A 25,758-nucleotide genomic window follows, 5' to 3' on the forward strand; every position below is an offset into this window, starting at 1 on the left:
TTGGATTCCCCCATAAATGACCCCAACAGCCACCCAGCAAACTGAGTTTGGTCCACCAGCCCTTGAAGTCTCATTAAAAGCCAAATATTGCTCAGCCTAAAGATGGAGAGCTCAGCATGGATTTTACTGAACGTTAAATCAACCAGCAAGCGTAGCCAGCAAACTCTGTGGCACTTTAACTTTAAATAATGCAATAATTATTGAATTTCCTTTTTATAACCGAAGTGCTGGAATGTAAACAATGGGGCTGTAATTGCAGGAAGGGGGGATCAATAGAGGCAATCGTTTTCAGCCATGTTAATTGTAAATACAATTGCTCCAAGATGTCAGCCTCGTTCTTCTCGCTCCCAGAATCATCCTAACGGATGACAGAGTCCAACTTTCCCATTACAGCTGTTCGTTCCTTTAAGAGGTTCTCAATCAGGTCTGATCAATCTGTCAAGATAATGCATGGAGTAAGTAAGACTCTTCCAAACACAAGCTCCCAATCAATAGCCTGGACCTGCTTAATGAGGAGGGGCTAAAGCCCAGAGGGAGGCAACAGTCCCAGCTTCTGCTTGGCTCTGGCAGCTAACTTCTTTGTGGGGCCTTGCTAAGCCGATCAGCTCTTAACGAGGACATTGTTTATGCAGACTGTGATGAGCAGCATCCCCACATATTCACAGTCCCTCAGGGTCAGTGGGCAAAAAACGACAGAGATTAACAGAAAACAAAAGCCAAGAAAGATTGAACTCATATTCACACTACGCACACCTCCCCCCTTTTTAATTGTGCAACAGACCTGAAAGTACTAACTAATCATTCATTAGAAGAGATCCCCTAAGACGAAAAAATGTGTGGGACCACTGGAAGTATAAGAGCATCACTAAGATTCCTCCCCTGCACTCGAGGAAGAAGAAAGCCCACGACAGAGCCCGCACTTGCCCAGCTGTGCCAGACATCCCCTTCCATCCCAGGAGAGGCGCCAGCGGACCGGAGGAAGCACGATGTCATGGCATCTGGGCACCTTCCAGAGGGAGGGTGGAGATGCAAAGGGAGTTAAGGTAGCAGTCAGAGATGCCATTCTCCGTCTGTGTTATTTAATTCTGGTAGCACACGGGTATCCTTTTGTACAGCTGGATACCACGCTATACGCTTGCTGAGCAGAGACAGCTGAGCAGCCAAGAAAAGGCAAAACCAGAAGGGTCTCACTGCACCTGAGGTCCTTCCTACAGCCATGAAACTTTCTTTTCTCCCACTACTGCATTACAAGAGCTGCAGTCACAACAGATCTACTTTTGGGCAACTGCAACTTCAGAGAATTTTCCAGATCCCTGAAATCTTCACAGCTCTCCCCAGGGAGGCAGAGGCGTAAGCACTGCTATATGTGGAGATGAATACAGGAGTGTGTGTATTGATCTTGCTAATTATAGTGATAAAAACAAAGCACAATTGAGAGTACACTTCCTATCAGCTGTTCTGAAAAGCGCTGCCCTCAACCTTGCATGCTCCTGCTCCGGCCATGGCTCCCGCCACAAGACCCACGACAGCCCTGTGAGTCTGCAAGGGCAACTACTGCTACTCACTTGTGCACCTCTGACAAACGTGAACCCGATAAACTTCACATGAAGTGTATTCTCCTGTTAAAAAGGAGGGATATGAGGGATGTCAACCATGAGCCGAGCTTCACGCAGCAGTTTCTGCAGAGCGGCATTAGTGGTTTGGTGATGGTGGGGTTCCTCTTGCAAGCCTTGCAAGTTAACCAAAACCTGAATTGATGACATTTTGCTCCTCGGGAAAATGTACTGTTTTGTCACTTCATATTTTCCATGGATGCTGTCATCCCTGGAGAAATACTACAGAAAAGCTGTAGTTTGTTTTTAAGAGCAGTATCTGCAAGGCACTGTATAGACAGCAACAGGATGAAGTTATAAAAGCAGCAAGAAAATTTTTGCCACGACTCAGCAATGTCACCGAGGAGGAGGTCAGGTCTTCCAGTCTGCTCCTTTCTCAGTGCTGGGGACAGCCAAGAGCTGAGGAATTCAGGGAGCCTTATCTTTCCCAGGGTTAGGAAAAGAAATGGGAAAAGGACAGCTCAATGTGAAGACAAGACAGTAACCAAAAGCAGGCTCAACAATCCCACTACCCAGTTGTTTTTCTTTTTTAACGTATTTTGTACATATACTTGAAAATAATAAGTTCAGTGTGAGTTGTTAAGCTGTGAACACTCAGGTGAACTAGAGCAGCCTGTGAATGTGGAAAATCACTGGATAAAAGGAAAATTATGTAATAAAAACAGCTGAGGGGAACCTGAAAAGACAGCAGGATAAAAATCTGTTGTCCATATTGTAATTATATGGCTGTTGAGTGATTGAAAAAGGCTTTCCGTAACACAGAACAAGACTAGGACTATCTGTACAGGTGATGTATTATTTCCTCCAGCAGCGATAGGAATGATCCATATGTTATGCTGCGAGGGATCTCTGAGGAGGCTATGTATGTTCGAAGGCACAGCACGTAACACACACTTGGTCTTGCGTTGTTAATGCCGGCTCAGACTTAAAACAACTACCCAAAACCCTCTCTGTATGTGTGGACCCTGCTTTAAGAATTTAAATTAAAATGGTATTTTTTTCCCCCACATTAAGTCTTTTGGAGAAGAAACCACCACACTCTCTGAAGGAAAAGCTTGAGGACCGTTTGGCACCTGCTGTGCTCCTGACCACGGCCCGACGCTGAGGCACCCGCGTACGCTGGGGAGCAGCACAAGGAAACCCCTGCAAAGAGGGAAGCGGCACTGATGAGAAGCGTCTCCCTTTACGTTGAAGGCAGCCGGCTCTCGGCACACAGAAGGACAGATGAGAGGCTGGACGCCCCTCCAGTGAGCCCTCACCAGTCCCTTCATGTTCTGGCTTGGCTCCAGCTGCCCCAGCAACTGCAGCTAGAACCCGAGCAGCAAGTTAGAGGAACGCCATGGAAGCAAGGTCCTTCCAGAGGTGCTGCAGGACCAGGCAGGACAGGAGGGCACCACCGCCGCTACCCCACGGGCAGCGCTCCCACGGACACGCGGGCAGCAAGGGACCATTGTAATAATGCTCCATAAAACCACGTGGGAAATTGAACCAGCCACAGAAAACCACACTGAGTTCACGTTATTTAATATAATACTACAGACACAGATTAACTTCCCTCGTCCAGTATTTATTGTTTCATCTATCTCTAGAGAAGTTACAAGCGCTATGATAGACTGAAGATTTCCTTGTTTTCATATAGCTTCTTTATAACTTCCTACAGCAATGTACCACACTGAATCCCAACAGATAACCATACAATAACAACAACAATACACAAGACAATTTTTTAATCCTCTCCATAAATCGAAGAATATCAATATCGAAGAGATGGATGACACAACCTCCCCTCACAGAAGTCAACAAGGATGCATTTAGGAACAACAGACCAAGCTCATCCTTCGTCCACAGTCCTCACAGAGAAACGTTTGTGAGAAATGATTTCCACTTTCTCCAATCAACTAGAGGACTCCATGCAACCTTGGCCAATGAAAGACCAAACTCTGTCCTCCTGCCTTGCCACAGCGCCCCTGCAACACAGGAACACATACCCCTAGACACAAAGCCATAAGCCCTTCCAAAACTCCACCTGCTGTGGTGTACGGTGGTACCTCCTCAGCAAGCAGGTCATCGGGATCATCACCAGCCTCTGCTCTGCTCCCTTCTTCAGCATCCCGCAGAGTATCAGCCTTCTCTTCATCCAATGCCCCGACCGAGCTGAGCCTACAGGGTCAGCCCAGGACACAGAGGAGTCCTGGACAAAGACAAGGCACCGTCTGCACCGTGGGGCACGTTAAGAGCTGCTACAACAAAAGGAAAGCTGGACAGCAGCGGTGGTGGTGTAGCTGTGACAGTCTGAAGATGCAGGTGATGGAAGGATTTTCAAGAGCAGGTGATATAGGAGGAGGCAGAACCAAAGGAAGGCACAGTGAATTAGTACAACAGAGAATGGAAGCAGAAGGAGGAAATACATAATATTCCTTGAGTCTTAAAGGTGAAATGAAAACCAGTAGAGCAAGACTATGTCAGTGAAGCCCTCCCAGTAGAGCAGCCCTTCTTCAGAGGTGTAGAATGTAGGGCTGGGCAGCCAAGATTACAACCTTTGATGCGGTTGTTGTACATCAGCATACCCAAAATACAAGGACAGGAGCACCATCCGATTTCAGACAAGCACTGTGAAGGTAAGTTCCTTAAGTGTCTGTGAAACACACAAACAGAAACAGAGCACCACAGAAATGCCCATGAGAAAATAAATAATTCTTCGTTCAGTGAAAGCTTTGGATTGTATTAGACAAAGCCTGGGGCAATGTAATGAAAGAGGAAGATAAAAAGAAACGGAATAATTACTCATTCACAGAATGTGGCAAGAATCCTGCTGGAAAAATATGTATGGAAATACTTATAATTAAAAACTGTAATAATGCTTGCACACAAAGGGCTGAATTAAGGCAACCTGAAGCCTGATATATCCTACGTTTAAGATGGTTGTGAGGGCTTCCATGAACTGAATGGACACTAATGTGTCTTAAGAATCGTGTATATAAATTCAGGCAATTGCTCCTTGCCCCACACCACTGAGGAGCTACTCTGTGATGAAAGTCACCACATTCTTGGTGAGGAGAAGCCTTCCAACCACAGCCTCCTCTAAATTTAAACTGGAACATCTCTTCAGTCCTTGAACACGCAATGGTTCCTAGCACACGTTCGCAGGCCTGGTTTCCACCAGAAAGGACACGTCCATGACCCATAACAATTCACAGCAGCAGAACTGCTTGGCTCATGTATTACATACATGTCCTCCAAGGAGTTTGCAGCCTGCGAATGGATTGGATTTGCTGCTCTAACTTCATCTGCAACAGGCTCTTGGCTTGCAAGACTGCCAGGAATAGGGGCAATGTTTCTCCATAATCCCAACGGACACTGGTTTGGTAAGTGTAACACATCCCCCTCCCTCCCCGAGACACCCTGAGAGGCTGGGGCTGGCACAGCTTCCCATTCTTGCTGCAGACTTTTCCAAGACGCTCAGTGGAAAAGGTCAGTATTTTGCACCAGCAGTAGATCTTCTGCTTTTTATTCCATCATCTCGAGCTGACACCCGCACAAGATATCATCCTTACCAGAAGGGCAGAAACTAAACAACTGCACTTCAGTGCCACAAAAATAAGAGTGGGCACGGCTGTACAGAGCTGGGGAGCATCCAGGGGATGCTGACAGATGTGGTGGCACTGTTGGCACAATTGCCTTAGCATCACGCAAATGGGAAAATGAACCTGAAACAAAAGGGAGGGCCTAAGATACCTGCTGCCCCTTCCCTAGCTGTCAGTCTTCACTCCTAAGCAATTCAAGCCCAAGGAAAGACATTGAGGCATGCAAGGAGAACAGGAAACAAAGACGGGGCTCAGGGTCAGAGCATCCCACTCGCTCTTCCTCGCACTGGCTGCAGACCCCGCACGCTGGCTCAGACTTTGTCCGAAAGACAAAACAGCTTTGTGCAGCTCTGAAAATAAACTGAATTTGCAGCTAAAAACCTTTAACTAGGCAATACGCTCCAGTCTTGATAAAGAATATAAAACAACCCAAAGTTTCCTTCAAATGGTTAGAAATCCCCCACATGATAGTCTTTTCCTTCCCCAATTCTTTGTCCTTATCAGTTTCATGGTAACATGAAAAGACACCAAGAAAACTCCCAGGCAAAGCTTTACCAGCATAAAGATAAGGTGTAAGGGCTTATTTGACGTTAAAACATTATGGGGATACATTGTGTTTAACCCCGAGACGTGCATCCTGAATTAAAAGAATTGTTGAGACAACTGGGAAGCAGGCAAGGCTTCAAGACTACTGCAGCCCAAGGTGCAGTGGCCCCTAACACACTGGAAACTTGGGTCTCCAGTTAAATGAACAACACGCTTTTACGTGTCATTCCTAGTTTTATGGCTTTGGTATAGGGTAGAGCCAAGTAAGCATTACAGTGAGATTTCAGTTGAGTCTTGCCTCATCCATGAGAAATTAAAACAATTAATATGATCATGGTTGGCAAGCACCTGCACATCAGACTTCCCGTAGTAAAGGTTTCTTTTATCTTTGGGAAAAGACAAAAGCAAAATCCAGTGCTCACAACCTGAAGCTAAATAAATGCAGACATGAAATGGTGCATGTATTTTGAAGGTGGTCAGTAGTTAACTCTTCAAACAGAAGGATACAGCAAGTTATCTCTTACCTAGGACTTTCTAAGATGAGATTTTATAACTGAAAGCAGAAGTTTGAGACATGATTCAAAGTACAAGGTAAGATCCCACAGCTTCTCTTAAGGTAATGGTCCCTCCTGGTTTTTAAAAACAAAGACAACACCCTCCCCATAGTTTTGCTACCTAGCTCATGGCTCACACAGCACTGAGCATGACACAAACGGTGGGGAGAGGTTTCAGTGCCTGGATCTGTTCAGATTCTGACTGAAGGTGAAGTTCTAGCTTTCCAGGTTCGTAGGGTGCTTTCTTTTGCTGCAACTGTAACACTGATGGTAATTTTGTGCAAAATTTCCTGTGTGTATCTAAAACCTAATTCAACTGTAGTGTACTTCTGTACAGAGATCTACAAGAGACCAGAATTGCTCCACCTATTAGTTGCAGCTATTTCCTCCAAGATACATACTACAGAAATGGAAAATATGGAGCTTGTAGAAGTACACTGAAGCGAACAGAATAAAACCTGAGATGATAAATGTCTCTGCTCTTTGGTGCTTCCTTTGTTCAAGTGTATCTGCATCCACTTGTATTTGCCGTATACAGGTATAAAAACTCCTGGGAAAAGCCAGGCACAGTATTTATTGGCTTCAGCAATTCTGGATCTGCAATCCACAATGTAAAGTCTATAGAGACATACAAAGGGTAAATGATAAATACTACGAAGGCAGCACTAATCAGCATTAAGAGTACTTACTGACTACTGCAATTCAGAAATAAAATGGAAGCAGCAAAATCTTTTTTGGGAGCAGTGTCCACTCATGGCAGAGAAGTGTGAAGAGATGACAGATTTCTAAATCCTATTTATGAAATTGCATGTGTAACTCCATTTACTCCAGTAGCCCTAAGAGTCTCATTTCTGTGACCGTGTGGGATTAACTTCTTTGCAAAGATACTTGCTTGGGGTTAGTGTATGCTATCAAGAGGCCGGTATGCAGGTTTCATGTCTTGCTAATCCACTTGCCCAGCCCAGAGTCAGACATTTTAATAGGTCTATCTGGGCATTGCAGTGCATACACCAGAAAACCCAGATAAGTCAAAAACAAGGAGGTGTGAAAACAATAAAAGCAAGGTTCTTACTTTGTGGGACTACAGGAAACATGCACAGGTGGACAGAAGCTGTCTGTAACACAGACTCCACGACATGAAACCACCACCTACAGAAGGACTCTAAAGTCTTTAAACCTCTCCTGCCTATGGTCAAAAGCATGCTAAAGAACCAGCTCTGGGACAGCCAGTCTTCTCCAAGGGACTTAGAGCAGAGCACATGCATCAGCATCTGCTCCACTTCTAGCAATACAGCTGGTGGTCAAAAGCTGAAACTATTCAAGAGTACTGTCCTTCTTCATGCCTCCTCCTACGGGCATCGATCCTGGGTTCATCAGCAGGTACCACAAGTAGGTGCACTCTGCAACCACCCACAGAAGTCCAAATGTGTTCCTAACGTGACATACCTGTATACAGCACCCCCAGGGTTACAAACCAGTCCCAGGAACGCTGTGGGTATAACAATTTAAATCGGCAGTTCTCAAATTGGGACACCCTCAGGCTTTTTGCTGGAGAGGATGCAAGTCATACCTGAAGGGAGGAAGGCATCAGTCACCCCAGGAGAGCTCCCAGCTATTCTTCACTCCTCTGCTTACCATGCCTAGGATCCTCCTTCCCACAGCACATACGTGAAGACTACAACAACTCTTTGAGCCAGGTTCAAAAAAGAAAGGATGGCTGATCCAAAAAGTCAGGACCTGCTGAATGAGGGGTTTCTCTGAAGCACAGGCTGAGGGACGGGAGGACAGCCAGATGGGGACAGGGCTGCAAGGAGACCCAGCAGGAACCCAGACAAGGGGACAGGACCTGCATGACCCAGGTGGCACCCAGAGGCTTTGCCACGGTGCGAGCTGTCATCCAGAGCCCCGCACCGTGCAGGTATTTGACAAGATCCTGCCTTAGCCCCCTCACCCACGCAAGCCCTTCCTGCCTCTTCCTTCCACCCCCTTCATTGTTCTGCTACTTTTACCGAAATCCACCTCCCAGAAGGTTTTTGGCATGACCGTGCAGCTCCTCCCCTACCAGGACTCTCTTTTTCGGTCCTGACAGAGGAGCCGATCTGCACCCCAATGGCCATCACCAGCACAAGCTCTGGCTAGCGCCGAGTCTTTGCACGGCACCAGCACCGCCCTGGTTTCTGCAGCTGGCCTGGAGACACCGACGACGGGGAGCGGAGAAGCCCCTCACCCCTTGCAGACGCGGGCAGCTCTCACCCCGCGGAGGGGCAGGGAAGCAGCCCCGTGCGGAGGGACCCCAGACCGAGGGAGGCTGGAGGATGCGCTGGGACCGCAGGCGCTGCCAGCCAGCGCCCCGCTGGGGGCGTCCCCAGGCTGCCCAAACCCGCAGGGCGCAGGGAGCCCCGCCAGACGCCGGTGCTCCAAGGCAGCCGTCGCCGCACACGCCTCGAGCTCCGGCGGCAGAGCTGCGAGACGCCATGCCAGGCACACTCGCTGCCGGGAGAGACGAGTGCTGTGCTCCTTCCCCACCAAAAACCCCGAGGCCTCCTGCGTGTACGCTAACCACAACCCTTTGAGAGGCTCGTGTATTTACAAACTGAGGCATGTTGAAATCAAAGGGGATACCATATGACATAATTCACATTAAAATGTCAACAGGCTGACAATTTATAGAGTCAATCCACCGAAGGTGGGGAGAACTAAGACGCGGTAATTGTTTAATTCCCGCTTAAACCAACAGCAGCTTTACCTTCAAACGCGGTACAATGTGCAGGGCCTTTCAGGCGTGCTGTCAGCCAAGTGATGCCAGCCGCTGGCACTCGGCCAGGAATTAGATAACAGCGTTAACTATTTATAGGCGCTTCTCACCAGCAGCGAGCCGGGCGTGGGGCTGGGGAAGGCAGGATGCTGCTTGGAGAAACGCAGCTCCAGCCCACCCCACAGCAAATATTTGCCATCAGCACAAGGACAGCCTGTTTATCAGGAAGGCAGAGTCCCTCTCCTTAGGGCACTCAAGGCGCAGCCTCGGGTCCCATTACCGTACCTCTTCGAGGCATGGCACACCTTCTCCTCCGGAGGAGACGACACTGGGCTGAGCGCTCTGAGGGCACTGGCTAACGAACCTGCTTGCACAGCGCCTGGCACCGAGCAGCCCTGACCCTGGCTAAGACCTGCAAACACCACAGCAGCAAAACAATGGAGGTATGAAGTGCCCCAGCCATAAATTACTTTAGGGCATGCATGAACTTTTTACCCCAGGTAGATCGCAGCAGCTTTGCCCACGTTAAATATATTGCGTTGTTTTGCGAGACACGACACCGGGCCGCCTCAGCTAGCTGACATCCCTTGCTCACAGACAGGCTGCTGGCAACACGTCTTGTAGCCTGTAATAATGCATAAGGAAGGCATGAGAGGGAAATGTGCACCACTGGGAAAAATTTTACCTGGATAAACCACAGCCAATAAATTTTCTATAAATGCCAGCTAATGCTGTCCCTTTGAGAGCAATGGGAAGGGACTGCGTGGACTCCAGAGTCCTCTGCACAGACTTGCTGTCTGTACATAAACAGTAACACCTCATTCTCTCTTCTACCTCATTAACTGAAACGCATTAAAACAAGTGTGCATTGGGAGCAGAAAATGAGACTGTTAAACCAAGCTGATATAATCCTCATCAGCTGTGGGAAATGAGAACACATCCATTACGCTGAATCAACTGCGCCAACTGTGATTTACCGATAATGTTAAGACCCCAAGAAAGATGCTCTTCCCCCTCAACTGTATCTCTCCTGCTCCTTTCACTCTAGGCAGTTCAATCCACCATCTTCAGGACTGTCTTCTATGTTACATCCAGAGCACTGGGGTCATTTTCCCCATTCCAGCAGCCACCCTCCAAGCACAGTGCTGTGGGCCTTGGTCCAGGACTGCAGACAGCGTTGTACAAGCCTCCTGTCCCCACAAGGTATCTGCTCAGTAAGAAGTAGGGGACCCTCTGACTCTGCTGCTATGAAAGTGGAATAAAAGGCCAAGCCAGCAGAGCACACATCCAGAAAACGGGATGGTTCAGAATCACAATCACAAACCGGGACTTTCGCACGCAGGGTGACAGTGTTTGACGACGGCAGGGTTTACCTTGGGTGATGGACATGCTGCTGAGGCATTCGCACCTTGCCTTAATGTTACCCCCCTGCAAAACAGCACAAAGGGGAGAAAATACCACAGCACCTACGTATATAACCACCAGCACTAATGCCACTGCGTCATTACAGGTGTTCCCTGATCCCCCAGGCAGGTGGTTAAATGCAGCAGGAGACTGAATCGGGGGTAGTCCAAGCTGTCATGCCGTGACCACTGACCTTCAGCAGCAAGGGACCAGCTCTGCATAAGGATAAGGAACTGCTCCCTTCTCCAGGGGCGGGGTGGGGGGACCAGGACATGCCCCCACTCTTACGAGCAAAGACTTGCTCGAGATGTTGGAGAAACGCTCATTTTTTCTGACCCCACGGAGCCAGAGTAAGGGAACCCTCCCGATGGTACAGGAGGTGCTGGCTGCGGGAACCGGACAGACCACATTCACGTCAGACAGATGAGCGGCTTCAGGCCCTCACCAGCCTTGGGTTTGAACTGCTGACCTTACTGGAGCAGCTCAGGTTTCCCAATTCTCTTTGCCTCGCACCAAGTGGTGCTTCTGCTGCAGCAGGACAGGGTCTCCTCTCCCGACACCTCTGCCTCACCTCCGTACTTACAGCAAGAATGTAAACAACCACTTCAATACTTGCATCTGCTATTTCAGAGTTTTTATACCAAACATAACCATTAAACAGTTCTCTCCGAGTGCAATTTCTTTGGAGCGCAGTCTAGACTCAGCTCTCTGGGGTTCGTTCCTTGATACAAACCTTGGGGAGCGAACAGGACACACCAGGGTCTAAACCGGCAGCTTCCAGCAGCCTGTGCAGGCATTTTGAACAGGGTCCATGAAGTCTGTTTAACCAGCATGATGTGTGCAACAGAATCACAAAGAAACAGGCATTTAAAGTGACATCTGTTGGATTAATTAGCTGTGTAATTAGCCTCCCCTCTGTGGAGATAGGCTTTGTTACTGCTGCCTGAAACTTCCCCAGGTGATTTTCTTTGTAACCATCGCTCTCCAAGCATGAGAAAGAGAGGAGTGGGTGGGACAGGATTGTAATGCCTGTTCAGAAAGAGGCAGGAATGAAGTCTAGAGGCCATTAGGCAGCTGAAGGGAAATAAATGGCAGCAGGTCAGAGGACCCTAACCGCCACATAAACATGGTGAAACCCAAACAGGTCACGTGCATCAATCCTTGCAAGTTCTGTAACTGTGGGCAGGCCTGCACAAGGGATGGAAGGAAGGAATACAATTCAGATTTTTACATTCTCCCCAATTAGATCAGAGCATCCTGGCCTCTGCCTCTTGCATCACCTCCCCACTCTCCCCAGCTTGCGAGCCGCCCAGCTGACAAGGGGGGAGTCAAAGCAGGCTCAAACAGCCGTGTCACAAGGCAGCGACTGCATTTCTACCCGACTCACCACAGCCTGTTCTGCTGGGCAGAAAAATTCTGAGATAATGCTTAGGACAAAGAGAAACCCAGGATCCTGGGATTAACCGCACTCCACTCATGATTCAATGGCCAAATACATGCACCTCCTTCGAAAACCACCTCCCTGCTTCAAATGCAGAACAAGAGAGGGGAGGAAGGAATCAGGACATTCATTTCTGGTGTCAGGAAAAAAAGCAATGTAACAATGGAGCTGTACGGCAACTCCAATATAAATCAAACTAGCACCCTAAGCAAGTATTTGTACTGCAAGTTGATCCCAGCGGCTTTTCCATACTGCGCCAACATCCAGACCGTTAATTCCTCACAGCCTGCGGCAACGGGAAGGGTTCAAAATATGGTAGCGGGAAGACGGTTTTGGAGAACAATGACACAGCACTGTGAAAAATCAACTGACTGCAATACCTCCTTATTATCTTTACTCTGCACAGACATGGCAAGTCCCTGCCAGAGCCACACGAGCTGGAGTCTGCTCCTCCTAACACATCGCCAGCACGCTGGCTTACTGCATCCCGGCAGAGGGATCTGCAAACTCCTGCAAGGTATTAAGGGGCAAACTGATATCGCTAAGCTTTTAAATAAATATTCCCCTACCGTCTTAAATGCTGCCGCCACCCCCCCAGGCGCTGGTACCCCCTGGGTACTGTCAGCACAGCCCAGAGCTCCCTGAGCCAGCTCCGGCTGTTCAGGCGACGGTGCCCACACGCCCAGCACGCGTGGCCGCACGTTCCAGCACGTGGTACGGGACGGTACGCTCGCGCTCTGCCCCGCAGCTCTGCGGTGTGGGTAGCAGCCTGGCAGAGAGGCAAAGTAACCCGGAGACAAGTATCTTCAAACAGCTGCAATAAGGTTTACCAGAGCTTGTCCAACCATACCCAAAGGCACGACTTTCAGAGAACCTGTTGCACAAGTGTAACTTATTGCCTAATTTGAATTGCAGAACTTGATTGCATGCATTACAGTGCAAGGCCAGAATTTTTAGGACTGGCAAGTAGGACCAAAAGAACATTATGGTATTAAGTTATGTATTATGCATACATTATTTATTGTAATTTAATGAATTTCCTAGGAGATCGCAAACTGCAAACATAGAGCTTCCCATACTGCTTCCACAGTAATTTTGGGGACTTTAACTGTTACAAAATTTTATTCAGAAATAGCTCAGTTATCTCAGGAGGGAAGATGACAAAGCGCCTTGTAGCGTGGTTGCACTAGCACAGCTTCACAGAAATCAGCAGTTCACGCCATGTCACACAGAACAGGTTGGGGAAAGCACCTTATGGCCTCCTTCCTAGCTTGCAAATCAGCCCACCGCTAGAGATGGATGTTAATGAGTGGCCATCCATTATTTAATAAGCTCGTCATCAAAGAGCCTGCAGCTGCACTGCTGTTACCTGGCCAAGGCTGTTACCCACAGTGCTGAAAACCTGACTCTGCCCCAACCATGAAAAGGAATTCAGAATATTTCCCAGATCTTCGAGGCATACTACCCAAAGAGAAACACGACCACCCAGATGGAAGCATGGGATCATCAGGCAGGGGAACCACTCGAGCACAATTTCAGCAGACACTGGCAAGCAGGGGCTTACAAGCCCCGCACTGCAACTCCACTCGCTAGCTTCAGCCTCGTACAAACCTGTCCCCCATCTCCTCTGCCTGCTCGCTCCCGCAGTCGTACACACAGGCTTGTTCCAGTCCTACCCGCTTGTCTTCGACTACGTGTATTAGGCGCCTGCAGGAAGATCGGGATAAGACCCCTGAAAAACAGGCCTGTTACCTGTCTCGGACAAATCTCATTTCAGCTCTCCTGCCTGGAGCTCCCCCTCGCAGTGCTAAATCGACCGGCAGGAGAGCAAGTGGACACACATGCTTCTGCGCCAGCCTGTGCTCACAGTGGCTGAACCCAGAAAAAAAATGCATGTTCTTTGGATCCACACCAGCATCTCTGACACACATTCACTCTCCACGCTCTCCTCTGCGGAGCAGCAACCTCCCACATCAGTACATGAGAGACAGCAGGTCCCCAACAGCTTACACCACCATAGCAAGGTCTCCTAGAGCTTCTGTCAATGGCCGTACATCAGAGCAATGACCATAACCACCTCTGTCCTCACCCTGAAGGTCTCATAACAAGCATCATCTAAAATGGGAAAAATTCCTGCTTTGAAATTTAAGTATTCATCCATGCATTCCAAAATTACTAGGATAAAAAAAAAGAGCCATAAACACAGACAAAACTGGCATCACGCATGGGGAAAGGTTACACAAGATTCACACTGACGCCTCATCAAAATGACGACATCTTGTTGTGAGAGAACAGCTGAGGTCCAGGACAGCTTTGCAAGACCTTTCTTACTCCCCAGCACTCAGCCTCTCCCCACCAACTACACATCTTGGTGAACCAGAGAGAAACCAAGCCCAAACAGCTATTTGCAGTTGTTCACAAGTGACTGCTACAGAAACTGTGAAAAATTATCAATTTATGCAGATTAGGATAAAAACTTGTCAAGGTGTTTTTTAGTTGTTTGGAGTTTTTTCTTGGGTTTTGCTTGATTGGCTTTTTTTTTAACCCATTCTCACAAATATTTTTAATTCTAAATCCTATTTGACAGAGAGGTTTTAGCTGTATGTTTTGGCTAACTCCTAGCTCCTGCTGTGTTGATCACTTGCTCCTGTTCCAGTTGCAGTCTTCCTCATTTGTTATTCAAGTTGCTTTTACAGGGTGGTTTCTTCAACTAAGCTGTTAGTTGCACATGCCTCAGTACTTAGTGGAAAACTGTTGAAAGAAGAATCTAAGTGACTGAAGTCCATAAATAAAACATTCAGCAAGCAGTGCTGTATATTCTCAATAGTTTTGATTTCAAGCCTTTCAAAAAGCTGTATAGGGAAAGTGTACCCTGTACCAATGTACTTTATTATTAAATATCTGAAGGAAGGTAAAAACCTACTTTAATGCCAGGGTGATGTGATGGAGCAATCTGTCACTCAGAGAAATGTGCAGTCCCAAGAGGGAGGTTTCTGAAAGGGTTAAATGGATAGTGAGTGTTTTTTGTATTAAAATACTTGGCAATCCCAACAGGATGTGAAAGTAGAACCAGATCGTAGGGGTTCGTTCCTCCTGTAATTGGCTGTACTGTGAAAAACAGTTTTGTGTAAAAGCAAAGTACTACTTGAATTTCTTCAAGCCTGGAAGAAGGCAGAGCGCCCAGAGCTTGCTAAGGGGTGCTGCCGGGGCTGGGGTGACCAGTTCCCCATCTGGGGAGCTGAGCCAGGAGCTCAGCCCGCCAGGCACCGGGTCCAGCTCTGAAACCCCTCTTGACTCAGATTCACAATGTGTGCAGACCAGGGTGTAGTTCACAAAGTTTCTCTGGCTACGGGTTCAGCAAGGCTCAGAGTTCATTCCAGATTTAAGCACACCCTAGTCCTCAGAACCGCTTCAGTTCATAAGCTTATCTTTCATTATGAGTTTATCCAAGACTAGAGGATGGCAGATTTGAAATAAAGGTTTCGCAGACCAGCTTTAAAAACAACTTTGTGCAGAGACTTAAATGGGTATTCACTTGTGAAGCTGCTGTTGGAATTTTAACTTAAGATCTTGTAGGAAATCAGCTAGAAGCCCCTTGTAGGAAATCAGCTAAGAGTCCCTTATACTTTATAATTTAAACAGGTTTCTGGCACAATTCGTGTTACTCATGAGTGTAATTCAGAGCTCTGATGCTGCATCTGTAGTTCAAAAGATAAACGTGCAAAAATAAACCCAAAACACACAGAAGGCAGACAGTGAGTAAATCAAAGGTTAATACAGCTCTAAATCCTCTGTAACAAGCCTGACAGACTCTTTGTGGGCAACTTTACCCTAAGAACCTTAAAAGGCAAAGATCGAAGGAGGTTTTTGATAAAAATCAAAACCCAAATGTGTTTTCTTTTGCCTATGCTAAATCATTTGGGTATTTCACAGCTGAATCACACCAGCTACTCGCAGCTCCAGCAACGCCGAGCTGAGCTCTCTCGCACCCCTGCAGGGTCCGGAGGCTGAAGCTGGGCTAGTTCCAGGGGCTGCTGGCCGAGCCACCACTTGCTGGCAATGGCCGGAGTAGAGTTTTCTGCCGTCCTCTGTGTGACAAAGACAGACTTCTACACCAGCAGCTGCAGAAGGATGGACTACACAGAGTGCTTTCCAAACTTCTGGTAGGCTGATTAAAACACAAGGAGGAGAGAAAAATCAAAAACCTTTCCACTTTAGTCTCTTGTATCCTGGAGCCAAAAGCCAAGAACTGCTTTTATTTGCTTCTCATTGATGTCATTAATTTCCTGATTTTTTTCATTTTAAAGCTTGAAACCCCAAGATATTTCTTTAGAACTCTTTACCTGAGAAAACATAGAGCTTTCTGACACTGAAGTCCTACAGGAAACATCTACTGTCAGTCAAGTGGTGGGATGAGATGACTCTCAGCTTTACCTTACTGCAGAACTATGGCATGCTTAACTCACAGCAATCAAAAAACGAACAGTAACCAGATTTTAATAAACTAGCAATTTCCACTAGCAGTGAAATCTGTGAAAGGAAACAGGGCAGATCTAAAACAATCCTTTTCTAGTATATAACCAAGCCTTCCAGCTACCAGCTATTTGAGAAATTACTAAGCTGGAGCTTGTGTCTCAATGACCATCAAACGAGCACTGATGTCCCAGCTCCTCACTAACTGTCCTGCTCCTTCTTCAGTCCATCTGTGTGTCCACTCTCTACAACATCCCGTGGCAATGAGAGTCACATGTAAATGATATGCTGTGCAAAAAAAAAGTGGGTTTTTTTCTATTTTAAACCTGTTGCTAATCGTACCAGATGATCCTTATTTTTTGTGCTAGGAGGAAAAGGTGAGCAACTGCTCCCTGTTCACCTTCTCTGCTCCGTTCTGGATTCGTGTGTCAAGCTAACTCCGAAGTCTATTTATTGTCTTCAGTCAAGTCATTCCAGCTAGCTATCATCCCTGCCACGTTCTCTGGGCTTCTTTTAGTTTTTCTAAATCCCTCCTAAAATGAGCTAAACTGAACACAATATTCAACCATCAGGCAAACCAAGGATTGACACAGTTCCCATGTTTTACCTTGCCTTCTGCTTGCCACTAATCATCGAGTTAATGTTTTCAAAGACATTGGGAATGATTCCACATCTTGCAGGAAGAGCAATTTTAAACTCTTGATGGGGGGAGCAGGGAGAGAAGCCCAGACATCCACCTTAGGGCTGTCTGCCCTCCATTCCTCTAACGCTTTCTGACACTGAATTTCATCTATCATTTCCTGTGAAAGCACTTAGTGTTGTAAAGTTCTTCTGGAACCGTCATCCAGCTTTACATCTAAGCAGTCTACATTTTTTCACCTTATAGCAGATTTTTAATCTTGTTTGTTACTCCATTTTTTGATCACTTGCAAACACAGAAAAAACCCCCGTATCTTTCTAATATTTTTTCTCCATTGTGGAAAGTTAGTTTTTATTTTACTTTTTATTTCTCATCGTTCACCTCGCTATCAATTCACAGACCTTTTCCCCCAGTGACAATAACCACATCTTCGCTTAAGAGCTGTTCATGAAGAATCTTTGCAAAGACTCTGGGAAACCCACTGCCCATATGAGCCAGCCCAGTCCTGCCTGGAGGCTGGCTGACTCCTTCAAATAACTAGCAGTGCTGGGACAACTTTCTCTTCCAAAAGCCTGCTTTTTCCCCTTTCTAATCCATATGGCTACTAAGACTCTTCTTATTAGAGTTTCTACCGATTTGCTGACTTAATGCTTTGTAGTTTCTGGCACGCATTACTGCCAGGAGTCTGCCATTTCACGCGCAGGTTCCTGCAGAACTCTTTACTAAAGAGTCCTGGTAACCCCAGTGACTTCTTCCTTCACTGTTACCTCTGAGACCACCTCTTGGATTTGTCTTATGTAAAGAGGCAGCCTTCAATTCTTCTCTGAAACACGGGTGAGAAGAATTCACTCCTCCTTCCCTTCCCCATACTGTGGTCCTTCTTCCCTCTTCCTTTTTCTACCTCCCCTTGAAATACTTTCCTATTTAATCATGTTGGATTTTCTGTGGACTTTGGCAGGGTTTCCCCCCCCCCCGCTCCATTTTCAACTTTTTCTCATGGGTAGTATACATTTAATACAAGCACCTAACGTGGTTTTAAGTAAATCCTCTGTGACCCGCACATATCACACCCTTTTAATTTCTCTAACAGTAGCTCACCCATTTTCATGTAGTTTTAACTTCAAAGCTAGATACTATTATGGTAAATGCTCTTTTTGTCTGTTTCTATTATGGAAGGATATTGAATTTGAATGCATTATCATTATCATTCAGTAACTACATCTCATACAATATTCCATGCATCATCTGGGATTAAAATCTTCTTGGGATTTTCCAACAAGTTTCTTCAAGTTGACGCTTACAGCCTCTAGAAGTTTAGTCACTGCATCACACGCTGCCATGATGTTTTACCCCATTTGCAGAGTGGTAGCTAAAAAGTGTCTCCTATTGCACTTTCTACATTGCAGGCTGTCAAATCTCCCCTAGCACATCACAGCCACCATCCTGGTCCAGTAGCTGGGGATACAGCCTTGTATACTTTTCTTAATTGTGCGACGTAAATCACTGCTGGGGATTCTATGGTATTTTACTGGAGTCAAGTTAATGCACACTGTCACCCCAACTTCTCTGTCACTCCTACACGTTCTGCACTCTCACACTGCAGTGTCCTTGGGGTTATCTTCCTTTCCACCAGCTTTCTCCATTGCCTATTTGATCAGTATCTTCATTTAAGACTAAGAGCCCCACCATAGCTCTTCGATTAACACCGCACAGAATATATGCTTTTGGTTTCAGTCTTTCTCGTGTATTGTACTTAACTGGAACTGTAAAGCTTGGCTCCCAAACCCCAGCACGGCTCAGCATCTTGCTGCAGTTACTCCAGCTCAGCCCCCCCACTCCCAGGAGACACACACACTCCTGCTGCGCCCACGGGAGAGGTGGGACAAGACACACGCTGCTCCACAGCAGAACTGGCAACTCCCACCATGTTCTGCTGGGTTTGTAGCTGCACCTCCTGTTTTCTTTTTCACAGGTCACCTTCATTTCTTTCCAGGTCAGCACAGACCCACAAAGTTTCGTCACCACTAGTATCTTGAGTACTGATATTAAGGAGTTTTTTTCCTGCATGCTTTGCATCTCCTAGTTAACAAAGAACCTCTATGCAGGGCATCACATAACCCAAACCCTCTCCTTCAGACTCCCTATTCCCTAAAAAAGTTAACTCAGCACTTGGAAAGACTGAAAAGGAAGACAATGAATGAACCCATTGAATGCACTCATTTAGCAGTCTGGCCAGCAAAGTGTTTCTTCAGTAGTTCTTTGTTTGAACTTCTTCCGAGTTGCAGGTTTTGCACTAGAGATTTTCAGGAAGTTGTAGGAAACATCCAAACTTGGCTCTTGCTCGAGCAGATTAATTCCTTCTGGAAATTCCACCTGTGCAATAGATGCCAGGAACTTGTGCCCAACCTCTTCCAGATGTGGGGAATGCTGCTCTGCTTCAAGTTTGGTCTAGTTCTCTGCAGTCACGAGGAGACAAGGCTTAACTTCTGTTACAGTAAGCCTGCACTTGTCAAGAGTTTGCACAATCTCTGCCTCTCTGCTTACAACCACCAATGTAACTCAACCCCAGTCTCACTATATTCATCGGGCTGTCCTAGCTAAGAGATGAAGGGTCTTCAAACCCGTCATCTGCATCAAGCCAGTACAGTCACCTCAAAAATTTAAGCACACACATTTACAACAGTACTCATGCTGTCCAGGTAGTTTGTCAGAATATAAAAACTACCAGCCACACCAAGGAGATAAGCAGTCACGGTGAGAGGCACAAGTACCACATTCCCTAAACAAGTGCAAGATAAATGACAGGATTTCCAGTTTAGTCGCAGGATTTTAGAGGAACAGTAGAGATTCAGGGAAAAGATAAGAATAAAGGAAAGATTACCAGACCCTTCCAGTTTCTTGTCCTAAGCAAGGACGCCACTGTGGCATCCCTGCCCCCTCATCACTGACAGGAGAAGAGGTCTGATGCAAGCTATTGCGAGGTGCAGGACGAAGATGGCAGCAGAAGACCAGACCTTCTCCTCCGGCACTGGAAGCATTGCAGAAGACTAAAAGGTTCACCAGACTATGGGCTAAACAGTGTCTCCAGATTACATTTTTTGGCAGCAAGTAGCACTAATAGAAGTGGCTCTTGGGCAATGCGAGCAGCCAGTAACATGTGATTTAAGAGAAAAATGGCAAAAAAGCAGAATAAGGAGGATTGTGTGTGATAAGCCTAGTATGCGCTCTCACCCAGCAGCATCTGGAGAGGATTTTCTCCAGCAGGCAGGGAAGAACTCGATTACATCCAGTTAACTGTGCTCTAAACTGATTATGCATGTGCCAGGCTAATGGATTACATTAGCAAGAGGAAAAATAACATCCAATCAATCTCAATTTACTGCAGACCACACCAAGGCCTGAGAGAAGAGAAACCATTCCGTGAACTACCCCCACTCCCGCTGCATCTTTTCAGCTATCAAAAGAGACATGGCATTACAACCACTCTGAAGACTGGAAGAATTGCACTGAAGCTTGCTTGATCCATAGACAGGTTTTTCCATGAAGTCTAACACTGATTCCAGCTATGCTGGAGCCAGAGGTTGTGGATCCAGCCATCCGCTGTCCCCTGCTACAGGCTTTATACAGGCATACTAGAAAGCTACTATACGGACCATACAACAGACTTCATTACTCTGAAACGTGTTATTCTCTGTCTGGTGTTTCACTGCCTTCACATCAGAAGGAATGAAGGGCTATAAGGGCTCTGAGAACCGCCCAGGCCTCTTACAAACCTGAAAACTGACAATTCCTCTTCACCTGTCTGAGCAAAGCATTTCAGGAATCTTTATTACAAGCATCTACAGCTGTCCCTGAGTCTGACTTTGGTTGGCTTTTCTTTCTTTCTTCCTTCCCACCCACCCCCCCCGCCCCCCCTCAGAGTGAGAGAATTCTAGTGCCCTGATTGCTTCTTTCCCAGTAGAAACCAGTGTACAGGAAGGTCTAGATAAAGAATTTTTAAACTTTTGCAATGTGTATTTAAGAAAACAGTATTACATGTCAAAACTCATAACAGAGCTTTCAGACAACTCTTTTGTACCCCAAATTGAATTCCACAGAGGAGATTAAATTCCTCAGCTGGATTTTTAAAGTCTCACCAAGACTCTCCTGCCCCTAGTATCCAAGCTGATTTTACTCTCTCAGGTCTCCTGGACATCTGAGAGCAGAGACATATGTGTAGATCTGACCATTTTTAGAGTCAGACTCTGCTGTGCTATGCTGAATCCCAGCTGATGGTGGCAACAGCAATCGTCACAGCAGTCCTGGCCTCAATAGTGAGCTCAGCAGAAACGTACTGCTCCTCTGAGCAGTTCCCCATCAGCTCCAGGCAGGTCCAACAACCATAGCTCAAGGCAAACCTTCTATGACGCTCCTGGTTGTCTCTTTCCTCTCTGAATTTGCTGGAACTGCTCATTCTTGGGGAAAATCCAGGAGTTTTGGAATCTGATGTGTCTGTACCATGACAGAGGTGGGCTACTGTACAGTTCAATGTCAAGTTTTAAATTCCCATTACATAAAGAAAAACATTCAAAGAGATAAGAAGCACAAAATACAGTCTATGTGTATATATACTTATATATATATAAAAAAAAATCTAACCACATTTGGGGGAAAGCAGGAAGAAAAGGATGAGGACAGAAAGAATATAAAAAAAACTGAGAGAAATGAAAAGACAATGAGTGGGATAGCACGTGTGAATGGAAGGTATGTGGCTGCTTAGATTTATGGCAATTCGTACCTGATTGTTCATACTAAAGCCATTATGGGATGATTAGAGAAAAAGGTGAAGCTTTAAGTCCAGCGAAAATCAATAGAAACGTCTGGAGCAATTCTGCTGCACGAGTGAAAGGACTATTTACTGTATCCGGAGCTCCTCTTGGGTTACAGCCCACAGGGTTCAGGCCAGTGAGGGGAGGGGGTTGTGAATGAGAGAAACAAGTCAGGAAAGAGAAGATGGTTATAAAGAAGACACAAAATGAGGAGGGGGGGCGGGGAGAGAGTAAAGAAAACCAGACAACAGTCATACACCAAATACTGCCGTGGATGAAAACCTGCAATGCCTCCAAATACAGTCTGTCCATATGCACAGCCAAGTACCTGCACACGTATACAGGCTTCTCGTCCAGCCTTCTCCCTTTTGCAGCCTCAAGCAACACTTTGCTTACAGATCCCAGCATTAACGTGCACAGAGCATAAAAGCACAGAGACAGCGGCCCTCTTCCTCCATCCCTCCCCGGTCCATCCACCCAGCCTTCTCAACGCCAGGATGAACATGCTTCTCTGACAACAGCAAAAGCCTTCAAGTGCTCATGAAGAATCTTGTCTGGGTTAACAAACTGCCTTATGGAAAAGAGCCAACAAAAGCGTGGCAAATACCACCTCACACAACGTTTTCAACAGCGACTGTTGAATTTTTGTGCAGGAGTATTATTTGTATGCAGTGCTATAAGAAATACAAGCCCCCATTAAAGCACCTTGACATGAACACTCATTGGCCCTAAGGCTTTAACAACCACAGTTGCTACCAGAAGGCAGGTTGAAGAGCTGCACCACGCAAGTGAGACTGGGTCCCGCTGGAGAGATCTGAGCAGCTCGTCTCCAAAGGATCACAATCCACTGCGGTTCAAAATAGATTCTCCTTTGTTCCAGTACTTGGGCAATGAAGGAAGATGAAGCAAAGCCAACCCTTACCTTATAGAGCTTCAGGCTGGCCTCATGCCTCGAGTTCACTGTGTGAAGACGCAGCTTCTCTAGACTGTTGGTGTAGTAGTCACAAGCATTGCATTTCAGATGTACCGGATTCCCAATGGCCACACACTTCAGCCTCCACTCATTGGCCTTGCCACCCTCCTTGATATGTGCTACCAGCTGGTATTTCTGCACATGCTTGTCCGTCTTACAGTGGAGTTGGAAGTTTGCCTTGAGCTGTGTGTTGTAGCGGCACAACTTGCACTGGTACGAGTCCCCCATCACTGCCTTCCACTCGTCTTCAGGGAGGCTACGCTCCACATTCATGTGGAGGCCCAGCATGTCCAAATTATCTGTAGTGAACTTGTTGCACACAGCACACTGGAAGAGCTTCAGTGATGGGTCATTTGTTTGTGTGAAACTCTCACCCAAGTTCATTAGCTCCTCAGACACCAGCTGTCCACCACCTAACCGCATGTCCAGGGGGATCTCTCCACCCACTGCACGAAGGAAAAAGGGGAGAAAGAGGTCAGAAAAGCTGAATTCTTTACTTGCCAGAAGAGAAGCACAGAGCAGAACATACACTGCTCTCAGTGCAACTCTTGCACCCACCAAACGCACAGCGAAAAGCCAAGCACAGCTGTCCCTTCGCTTATTCCTCTATGCTGCTGGTCAGTACCATACCTGAAGAAAAAAAAGCAATCGCAGCTGGCACGGAAGGCTGGGAAAGGACCGCAATAGCCCTTGCCACCCACCTGCTGAGGGAGAAGTATCCAAACCTCTGCCTATGAAAGGTGGCAAGAAAAACCCTACAAAGTTTCAGAGGATGAAGAATTCCTTAGTACTGCACTGAAAGTCTCTGTGGCCATTTCAAGAACAGCGCACCACTTTATCCTGTTTTTTCTTGCCTACCTGGAGAAGCAAGAAGCGTTACCTCATGCAGTACCTGAGCACAGTTCCTACCAAATAAAAAAGGTCAACAGTCACAAGTCCAAGTGATAGGGGTACTACAGTTAGGTCACCGCACTGCCGTCAGAAGCGGGCAACAGTGCAGAATGTGGCAAGTACAAAAAACAATCCAGAAAGTGCCACTCCTGCACTATTAGATCTCATCTCTTGCCCAAGAGTTCAAAATGGCGGACAGCCTCCTAAAAACAGTGTTGACAGATGCTTTGTATGCCCAAGGAAAAGAAAACCACTATTAATAATGAGAGTGCAAGAGCATGTCAAGCAAAGCCAGCAGGATGCTTACTGTCTTTAAGTGTCAGATCTACTCTTCAAACCAAGAGCTGAACTCTATTCACTTACAGTAAACGAATGCAGCAAGCTCTTATTTACATCAGAGCGCTCTGAAGGTATGGACAGAGACGCTTTCCTTTTCTAACATTAACTTTTTATGCCAAAGCACAGAGACCAACCACCAGCCTCTTCTTAGGACCTTTGCTCCACCTTGCTCTCCTTTTCCATTTTTAAGACATTTAGGCTCCCCCTGCAGCTTTTTGGTATTTTACCTTGATCTTACGTCATAGCTCAGCTTAACAATCTTATTAAAGGAACCTTCAGGTCAACAGTTAGTCAATCAAAAAGAGAGATTTTATTTTCGTAACTTTTAGTTTCCTTTGTTTCAACCTGTTTGCTGAGAAGCAGCCAACACTAGAGGGACACTCAAAGTTCAGGCAGAACCGTACTAACCTTTCTGAAAGCATACACAGTTGGTGCAGACCACAGCTTTGGGCAGTGTACATGCTACTATCTTTCCTGCAGAAATGCAATACCACAATGTTCATTACAGTCCTAAGCAGGATGAACTACAGCTTACAAGACAACCTGGATGCTGAGCTTGTTAGAGGAACAGCACCTCATTTTCATCAAACAGATCTTCTGCCCACACAGAGAAGAACAGCTTGGAGAGGGAAAGTCCCATCTGCATGCACTGTCAGGAACCTGTCTTTCCATCAAAGCAGTCAACAATCTTTTTTCTTGATCCACTCTATCCCTCCCTGCCATGGCAGAATTATACCCTCCGTACAGCTACTCCTGCATACCTGCTCACTAAATATCAGAAGAGCAGGGAACACACCTCTTGCCTTCTATGGTCCATATCTCCTAATTGTAGTGATTCTTCTAAGCATCCCTTTTAGGATATATCCTGAAATCCTCTCTTTAAATCAGTCTTTCCTGAACACATTGTGCAATAAAAACCCCAAAGCAGACTCTTATGAATTATTAATATTCTACTCAAATTTAGTTTTGGACTGAAGTGTAAAAACGGGAAAAATCTGCTTCATTTCTAGCAAAGTTCACAGTGTGTGTATATGAGCCTAACGAGCTGAGCTCATGTCAAGTGCTTATTGACATGGGAATGGCCTCCCTCCGCAATCCTCAGCTTGAGATTTGCAACCATCAAGTGTACAATTCCCAAATCACGCTCCAGGCAAGCTCACATACATTCAAGGCCTTGTCATGCACTTTAGGAGGCTTTACTTAAAATACTCCCAACTTCTCTCCTGCCAACTGCCCTGTGCTTCAGTAAGGAGGGTCTCTGAGCTCCAAAGGGCGCCGTCCAAGAAACCCACTACAGATGACACCCTAACTTCATACTCTACAAGCTACATTACAAATGACTGTCTATTACATCTGTTGGCAACTTGAAGCTATTGAAAATACACTAAAAAAGACTGTGTCCTTGATCTCCCAAAGATGCAAGCTGGGATACCACAGGGGGAAGAAAAAAAAAAAAAGGGAAGATAATTACTTTAATTTACAGTCATGAGTTCCTCTGTTTTCTTTTTCATTTTTTTAGTATCTTGTGTTGTTGTTCTCTCATATGACTTTCATGTCCTTCTGGACTAATAACAAACTGTACTATGAATAGCTGAAGGAAAGGAGAACATGCATGAGACCAGTGAACCAGTAATGGAGCGCATCAGTAATAACAGCATCGATGGACAAGGTTAGGGAGGGCAGAGCGCAGCACGGAGAAATTAGTTCAGAGGAAAGCACGTAAAGTAGCAGATTCCT

At 46.3% G+C, this 25,758-nt stretch overlaps 1 protein-coding gene across 5 annotated transcripts in view; it reads right to left on the bottom strand.

Annotated features, from left to right (window-relative positions):
* ZFHX3 (zinc finger homeobox 3) overlaps positions 1-25,758 on the bottom strand; it is a 665,716-nt gene that overhangs the window by 87,164 nt on the left and 552,794 nt on the right. For all 5 annotated transcript variants that reach the window (XM_075039729.1, XM_075039731.1, XM_075039732.1 and 2 more), the window contains one exon: positions 22,741-23,237. In XM_075039729.1, coding sequence (XP_074895830.1) covers positions 22,741-23,237 — 497 coding nt within the window. The remainder of the gene's footprint in view (positions 1-22,740; positions 23,238-25,758) is intronic.

This window comes from Buteo buteo, chromosome 11 (assembly GCF_964188355.1).
Source record: "Buteo buteo chromosome 11, bButBut1.hap1.1, whole genome shotgun sequence".
Taxonomy (NCBI): Eukaryota; Metazoa; Chordata; class Aves; order Accipitriformes; family Accipitridae; genus Buteo; species Buteo buteo.